The 9,175-nt window shown below is 44.1% G+C and overlaps 1 protein-coding gene across 1 annotated transcript in view; it reads left to right on the forward strand.

Moving 5' to 3' along the window:
• Positions 1 to 1,885: 1,885 nt before the first annotated feature.
• Positions 1,886 to 9,175, forward strand: part of LOC115537639 (5'-AMP-activated protein kinase subunit gamma-2) — a 36,630-nt gene continuing 29,340 nt past the window's right edge. The window contains exon 1 of the mRNA XM_030349684.1: positions 1,886 to 2,342. Coding sequence (XP_030205544.1) covers positions 2,253 to 2,342 — 90 coding nt within the window. The 5' untranslated portion in view covers positions 1,886 to 2,252. The remainder of the gene's footprint in view (positions 2,343 to 9,175) is intronic.

The raw sequence follows: 9,175 nt of genomic DNA on the forward strand, positions 1-9,175 counted from the left end.
ATTGCCACAATATTAAAAGATACTGTGAAAAAATGAACCTTGAGTTGTCTTAATTTCATAAACGCCGCATGACTTCCGCATGTCTTGCACCCTGTGGAAATCCCACATTTGCTTCGGACGGGCTCGGCCTACGGCGGGGGGGGGATGCCGTTCCTCTGGGCCAAATTGTGAAGCGCGCCGCAGGCTCTTATAATGGGGCACACTTTGGCCGGCTGGTATAAAAGCCTCCCCCGCCCGACGCATCCAGAGCGCGCCAACGGCACTTCAGGAGGCCGATGGTGCGCTCCACCACTGACCGAGCACGGGCATGGACGTCACTGTACCCATGTTCCTCGGCCTGTTCTTCCACTGTCTAGGGAAACCTTATGTATCGACTGCCCATACGTATGATGCCATTCAAAATATAGGCACTGAGGGATGGCTGTGATATATCAGATCTACAGGGTGGAAAACAAAACAATTGAGCCAATTATGCTTAAATGTGAAATCAGGTTCTCAGATGTAGCTGTATGAAACACTTGCCTATCTGCCAATTCCCGTTGGAAACAGCCGGTTGCCAGGAACCCCAAAGTGGTGAGGACCTGCGTCTTTACCGGGATAGCGTGGTACGTGTAGCCCTTTCCAATGCTGGACCCAGTTCAGCAAGTAGATCCAAGAGCCTAGCTGAATCTAAAACGGCTCATTAGCCAGTCTCATCATCATGCGCCAATACATCGTTATGGTCCCTGAAGAGCCTCTCCCTCCGAATCCTGCCATTTGCATGGTCCTCCAGTGGTGCAGCATTACGCACGGGGCTCACCGCTGTATTTATAGGGTTACTGTAATAAACTGACCGAGAACACCTTGCATAATCAGTTTGTAATCACCCACATAAAATGTTCTTGAACTTAGGCTTGTTTACCTTGAACCCCATTTTATTGGCTGATTTGTCATGAAAAGCATCAAGAGGAACGGAAAATATAACGATTGTGCTGAGGAGTATGTGGCTTGTTTTTCCACACTTGGGATTTAATTGACATTTGATCATGTGTTTACAGTGTCACATAAAAATATTGTTATTGACGCATGTTGGACAGACGCTTAATTCAATGCAGTCGCGCCGTCCTCTCCTCCTCCTGCGCTCCGGGAGTGGACAGTATGGAGTGACGGGATTAATTATAGAGAATTTTCATTTTGAATTTTCATTTCGATTCTAAGGAGATGTTTCTGGAGTAATAACTGGGAAATAACACAGTTGACTTAAATCATTCTGATTACATTGATTTAACGCATGATACGGGTTGAAATTAAATGTATGAAGGGCGATGATAAAACATAATCGTTCTCCTCACTCTACATTTCTTCGGTCTGAATTCAGTTCACCACCACACCGTCTGTGTCGCCAATTCTCCTTTTCCTCCAAACCATGCGTACGCATCAGAGTTTGCTTAGGGCTGCGCACATTCTCCCGTCAAGTTTATTTTTAATATATCACAACCTTAGCGTGGAAAGTCACTATACGCCACTTTCATCCCCGTTTTGTGCGTACGCAACGGGTATAAATGAGACCCCTGATCTGTGAGGATGCGTTGTGGTGCACCAAACCTGTAAAATTGTATGATGCACTGGGTGACCATCTCAGCACTTATATTCGGTATGGCATAGACCTCTGCCCATTTGGTATAGTAGTCGACCATGACACACTTCCAGAAAGCGCATCGGCATTGACTTGGTTCGGTTGATGCCTTGGCTAAATCTAGCTCCTAAACATGAACACGTGTATTATTTAAGGGAGGAAACAGGGATGAATACTGTTGCGTAAAAGAACAAAATCGGGGTCATGCGCGCGACAGCTCCTGAGCTGTACACATTCAATCGATCTGATAACGACGAGCCCTGCAGGAACGGGTTACGTCGGATGCTTCTGTCCTCGGACTCACGCGGAAACGATGCGCCGTCTGAGAGGAATGTTGTTTCAGTCCTCAAACCACGCTGTGGTGGAAGATGTCAAACGATTCTGTCAAAGTGCACAATAGTAGGCCTACAAGTGCTCTGTCCAGGGGGGTGGTTCACTTTTCACGAGTGGTAGTGGCGTGGCGCCTGTTGGCTGCTGAGGTGAGTATCCTGAACCCCCACCGTCAGATTAATAAGTGTTCTAGCTGACGTCACCGGTATTTAAGGCGGCTCTCTGCGGGATAACGGCTTGGGCGTGTGGGCGCGTGCCTAATCGTTTAATTCAACCGTGATCACTTTGGGATTGTTGTGTCTCCGGGATGGGGAGCACGGGGGCCGAGCCGTGCAAGAAGAGAGACGGCAAGAAGAGGCTGTGCAAAAAGAAGAGGACGATGCGGCTCAACATGCCGGTATGCCTCTATCTATTTATTAATCTGTTTCTTTCTCTATCTCTCTCTCTCTTACTCCCTCCCCCTCTCGTATCTTTCTCTCTCCATCACCCTCAACCTACGCAAGGCCATATCATTGAGTGAGGGTCGGAGAGAACCCCTATTAGAGCTGAAGCAAAAATGTCGAATATTGTTTGGAATGCCCCGTGACTATCACATTTCTGAAATGTTTTCAAACACGTGCAAAATAATTATGTAATAACATGTAAAGAATACTTTAAGAAATGTGTATCTCAAGTGTGTCCCCCCCCTGTCCGCTAGGGGGCGCCACACCAGCGTCACCGCTCCGCGCTTCTGATAGAGCTGTGTGAGCGCTGAGCAGGTTCCTTGTATGGTCTCCCCTGCTGGACTCTACCTGTAGATGTGCTCTAATAGAACATTCCTGAACACCATCCAAATGCCCATGAGCATACCATTTCATACGGTCAAATTGTATTGTTTGTATTTGTATACAATTGTAATATTGGTTTTTTGAGCTGCTCCATCTTATGCATAATTACAGACTTACACTTGGATACTTTTGTGCGCTGGTATGTTGGTTTGTCTTTCTGGTTTGTATATTGTATACATACATGTGCAATGCATATCATTGTGTGTGTTTGTGTGTGTGTGTCTGTGTTTGTGTATCTGGTCGTATATGGGGTGAGGGGGGGGGGTTATACTTCCATTGACATCACAGCTAGCATATCCACAGATCCACAGTCAGACAGCAGCACAGTCTTTGTTGCGTTTTTACAATAACAGCAGCAGCAGTGATGACCTGTCAGTCAATAGTCCTCGGACATCAGAGGTAAACAGCCCTCCAGGGGTCAGCTTACTGTAAAACAAGCACAGCGCCTCTAACAGGCTGTGTGTCCTCCTGGAGCAGTTAAAAGGAGGACTTTAAGAGGGACTGTGCAGTCGTGAATTTAAAGTATGGAGGATGTGCTCTCGGTTACAGAGCAGAACGAAACACTGGGTTCTCTTACTGTGAGAGTGCTGTCTTTTATACTATATAAAGCAATGCTATGCTGTACGACGCTGTTTTATGCTGCAATAGCTATGCTATGATATGCCATGCTATACATTTACTATGGCTGCTGATCTAATAGCCTTCCTTACCCACATTTCTGCTACATGTTAGGAAGTGCTTTGCCAGGTCTGCCTCTAGTATCACTTTTTTTCACTGTGATTGCTAGCAACTCTGCCGCCTGCTACTAGGCCTACGACGATGTAGTGGTTCTACTCATGCACTTGTGACACCACTGACAGACTACTAGAGTATTACTAGATGCTAGAGTGATGTAGGCCTCAGGGATGTATTGGCCATTTTACAATTTGTAATTGTGTCTCTTAATAAGGACAGGAGATTAAATGGATTATGATTCAACTGGGAAAATATTCTCTCGCTCACGTGATAATAATCATAAGAAAAAGGGTGAGGCAGAGGAGAGGACTGATGGATGGTGACGGTGTTGGTGTCAGGTGACACATGGTTGCTGACCAGAAAGGTTTAATTTGAGTATTTATTTTGTTTATTATCTATCGAAGAACACAAGGTGGAGCATATCCCATGACTCGACCTTCAGATGTGTGTGTGTGTGTGTGTGTGTGTGTGTGTGTGTGTGTGTGTGTGTGTGTGTGTGTGTGTGTGTGTGTGTGTGTGTGTGTGTGTGTGTGTGTGTGAGTTGCTGCGTCATCAGATGGGTGGATGTGGGAATGGGAAGGAGCTCCGGGTGTGTATGAGTGTGTGTGTGTTTGTGTGTGAGTGTGTGTGTGTTTGTGTGAGTTGCTGCGTCATCAGATGGGTGGATGTGGGAATGGGAAGGAGCTCAGGGTGCTGTGGGAGAGGTTTTACCGTCACACACGCTCACCTCCATATCACTGCGTCTGGTCCCACGTTTCAGGAAGAGAAAAAGGTCTTTCTCTATTTATATTGTCTTTTTCTGTGTCCTTGTGTTACATTCTTTCGATTGATTCTTGATCAGTATATAGAGTGCTATGTACTAGCAAAGCATGAACTGCCATTAGCAGCACATGTTTCCGTCTCTACTCCAGTCCTTTGTGTGCAAAGTGTGGTGCGGTGGCAAATAATGGCATGAAATCAAAGTAGAGAAGTTATTAAGATGATGAAAATAAGTGGCAACTGATCGCAATAATGTTAACACGCAAGGCAAACTTGAGACCAAAAACGTTTTTTAGAAGTTGTGAGTCAGAATCATGATTCATACATTAATCCCATTTTTCCTTGCATCCCTATTAATAATGCTGGCTCACTCCGACAACTGTCAAGTCTCTGCCCTTCCCCAGCTGTTACTCACCTGAGTGAGTGTATGAGTGCAGGCAAGAGACACAGGGAGTCCAAGCTGTCTCCACTGTTCCCGTGAAACTGCCCCTTTAAAACCAGAACAACATGTATTCATGTTTTACTTGGCTTTGTAAATTAATAGTTCCTAAGCGGTTTAAACATTGAATGATATGCAAGAACATCAAATTATTTGCAAGAATTACATGCAAAAAATTATTTGCAAAAATGTTTTGTTGTTTAAACTGTATAACATGTTGGTCGCCGATGTTGGTGGCTAGAGCGGGTAAGTGGCGTTCCCCCTGTATTAGGCATGATAAAAATGCACACAACCACACCTGCAAAGTTATAATTTCATTAATCGTGGCCCTATCATGAGTCTATATTGATATGAATATATTATTAACACAATTGGGATTCGTAGAAGAAGGAGTTTAAAGTAGATTGAGACAGTGAGTAACGATCGACTCCACATCCACCTTTGAACCATGAGAAACCCACTCTGGCCTTCGACCCTTGGTTACATAAAGGATGTGGAGTGTTGTTTATTGGGACATTGTTTTTGCGTCCTGGGCAATACTTTAGCGGTTCATACTTTGTAGCAACAGTGAAGCTGTAGCAATGGAAGAGTTTTGAGTTTGCAAACGGGTCAGAGTGTGTCACAGTTTTGGCGTACACCGCAGTGAAAGACATGTATGCTTGTGTCGGGTGTGTGTGTGTTTGCGTGTGTGTGTGTGTGTGTGTCTGCGCCTGTTATGTGGGTCACTGTCAAATATTTAGTGATAGGCCCATTCTAATGAGCTCAGCAGGGGTCAGGGGTCACGGGGAGTCTGTGTGCAGACCTCCAGCCGGGCGGTGAGGGGGTCTATACAGTAGATCAAGGCTAAGCTCTCTGTTCATCTCAACACGTTGGGCTCAATGAGGCCTGATGAGGCATGACCCTGTACTAGCAAGTATGAAATAGGGCTGGGCGATATGACGATATATATCGTGTGATGATATAAAAATGTCTATCGTTTCATATTATCCTCTATCGTTTATATCGTCTTGTCGCAAATCACACTCTTTACGGTAATATTTTACGTCATTTGGACGACGCTTTACATTCTTCCACACGGCACATGAAGGCAACACAAACGAACATGGAGGAGAGTGAACGTGACAATTCTGAATAGGAGAAGGACTCCCACGACCAGCCAAGACAAAGTGAGCTCGTACCTAAAAGAGGGGCTACGAAATAGGCCTTTCCATGTGGTCATTTTATATAAACTACCGTAATTTTCGGACTATAAGACGCACCTTTTTTCCCATTTTTCGATTCTGCGGCATATATAACGGTGCGGCAGAGGACAGCTGATTTGGAACGGAACAACAGCTGTTCGCTTTCACGGGGAAAAACTAAGGAACTTCAACCTACTTAGGCCTACTAATTAATGTTCAAAAGCTATTAAATCTTCAACAAAATATGCAGATACTGTCAAAATTGGTTCCAGGGAGTATATAGGGATTATTAATGTTGTTTTTGATGGTGTTTTTTTCTGGAACGAGTATTCGAATATTCGCTCGGAAAAACCAACGAGCATTCGAAGCCTGAAAAATGCCATTTGGGCAAGCCCTAATGGTAATTAAACAATAAAACACCTGCGGTTTATAGTCCAGCGTGGCTTATATATACACATCATTCAATTTAGCTGCTGTGGCTTATACTCCGGTGCGCCTTATAGTGCGGAAAATACGGTATTTATTCATTGAATTTACAGAAAATGTGCTATATCGTGATATATATCGTTATCGGGATATGAATGACCTATATCGGGATATGATATTTTGGTCATATCGCCCAGCCCTAGTATGAAATAGAATACCGGTATGTCTTATGTGATATAGCCAGCGACATAAAGGATTAGAGAGAGAGAGAGAGAGAGAGGGGCAGAGAGAGAGAGAGAGAGAGAGGGGCAGAGAGAGAGAGAGGGGCAGAGAGAGGCAGAGAGAGAGAGAGAGAGAGAGAGAGAGAGAGAGAGAGAGAGAGAGAGAGAGAGAGAGAGAGAGAGAGAGAGAGAGGCAGAGAGAGAGAGAGAGAGAGAGAGAGAGAGAGAGAGAGAGAGAGAGAGAGAGAGAGAGAGAGAGAGAGAGAGAGAGAGAGGCAGAGAGAGAGAGAGAGAGAGAGAGAGAGAGAGAGAGAGAGAGAGAGAGAGAGAGAGAGAGAGAGAGAGAGAGAGAGAGAGAGAGAGATGGACTGGGAGGAGGTGAGATGCATAATAAATGGGAAGTGAGGAGAGAGGTTTGGAGGAATATCCAGGAAGACAGAAGTTAAATATAGAGAGAGAGGAAAGCAGGGTGGAGACAGACGAAGTTAGAGTCAGAAGGACAGATGGATTGATTGAAAAGTATGCGAGAGGCAGAGAATATTATACTGAGTCGCAAAGAGGCTGCTGAAATATTGATCTCTGCAACTCTGGGATACAGGAGCAAAGGTTTGTGTGTGTGTGTGTGTGTGTGTGTTTAAGTATGCCACTTGGTGCATGTGTGTACAAATTTGACTGTGTGTGTGTGTAACATTGAGTGTTTGCATATATGTATGTATGTGTGTGTTTGTGTCTTTAATTTTGACTGTGTGACTATGTGTGTTATTTTGGCCCTGTGTGTGTCATTGTGAGTGTTTATGATCCAGGACAGCTCATGAGGTGGGGTTTTTCCCCCCTGTGCATCATGAACCTTTGAGGATTTACGCTGTGTGTATCTTAAACAATATTCTTTTAAAATAAACTTTCCTTGTCTCTAAATAGGAATCATTTCAGCCTGCATATGCATGTAACTGCACATGACTTATTTTCAATGTTTAGTTTATCTTAAGAATGATGTGTTGCGAGACACATGCCAATACTACTGTGTCTATTTAACTATTTCATTTGAACTCTGTGTTAGAATGGTGGTATACATAACGCTGTGTTCATGATGCACCTGTAAACAGGACTGAGGAAGGGCAGTATGTGCTGGTGTTGGTGTACGCAGTAGGAATACATGTGAAGGACAGAGAAGTAGTATGTAAATACATATGTTCTTATGCACGTATGCTCCGCACACTATTTCATTTGGAAGAGATGTATGTGTGTTTTTGTGTGTGTGTGTGTGTGTGTGTGTGTGTGTGTGTGTGTGTGTGTGTGTGTGTGTGTGTGTGTGTGTGTGTGTTATCAGACAGGTTATTTACTATTAGAGAGAGATAGAGACAGAGAGAGAGACAGAGACAGAGGGAGAGGCTACATTTGTCGAATGCTTTGGCAACAGTGTTTCAAAATTCGTGTGCATTGAATTGAATTAAAAGATTAATGAAAAGATGAATTAGGATGAATATTAAAACACTTCTCCTTCTACGAACTCACTCCTACACACAACGAACAAAAGAAAGAAAGAAAGAACAGAAGAAAGATGAACTCCCATCATACTTGTAAATCCGCGAAGAGCAGAAGACCTTTCCCATGCCAAGGACATGTTATACTAAATCACAGTTGACAGATAACACTGTGTGACTAAGACTGTTTAGGCTGGGCAACAGTGGTGTGTGTGTGTGTGTGTGTGTGTGTGTGTGTGTGTGTGTGTGTGTGTGTGTGTGTGTGTGTGTGTGTGTGTGTGTGTGTGTGTGTGTGTGTGTGTGTGTGTGTGTGTGTGAGAGTGTGTCTGTGTGTGTGTGCGTGCGTGCGTGAACGTTTGTTAGTCCACGTAGCGCGTGCGTGTGTGTGTGTTTGTGTTTGTATGTGTGTGTAATATTATAGTGTAGGCGGCCTTGGTGTGTCCTGGTCTCACTCCAGATTGGAGCAGTCGGTTGCCCATGGCAACCAGAGTTAATGGTATTCATGTTTTTCGAAGTGTTGCTTGAAAGGAAAGTAACTTTATAAAATTATATGACAAATTAAATCTATAATAAATTATATCTGAGCATTATATCTACACTCTGTGCATCAAATGAATCTTTTTGGATTGCATTACATTTCATTCCAGTGTGTTTAAACGATGTCTATGACCGTGTTATTAGGTGAACCTAATTTACCTCTCGTGGTGAATCCTGACTCAAAAGCTAGCAGCGGCCCAATCGTTCCATGCATTGATTGGTGATTGGTGTTTAACTTATTCCTATCTTCTATATGTACTCAGGCTAAACACACTGGACTAAAGTTGAGCAGGCTACACAGAGTCCTAAAGAAAGACACTATGGAGGTGGTCGTATCGATAGGGAAAGTAGTACACAAACTGACGGATGGACGAGGCACACCTATCCGTCAATAAGGCGTGCATAGCGTAGGGTTAGAGAGAGCTGGATTTGTCATGTTGTCCATTCAGCAGATGTTTGGAGATAATCTGAGACAGTCCACCTCTATGTTTACCCCTACATACCCCAGCATGCACCAGAGGATGAGGGTTAACTAGCATAGCCACTGTAGACCTGGGTATATGCTACACTAGCCCACTTTGAGTACCCAAATGATCAGTGCTGGTAAGTGTTTGACTTATTCAC

Source organism: Gadus morhua, chromosome 23 (assembly GCF_902167405.1).
Source record: "Gadus morhua chromosome 23, gadMor3.0, whole genome shotgun sequence".
Lineage (NCBI taxonomy): Eukaryota > Metazoa > Chordata > Actinopteri > Gadiformes > Gadidae > Gadus > Gadus morhua.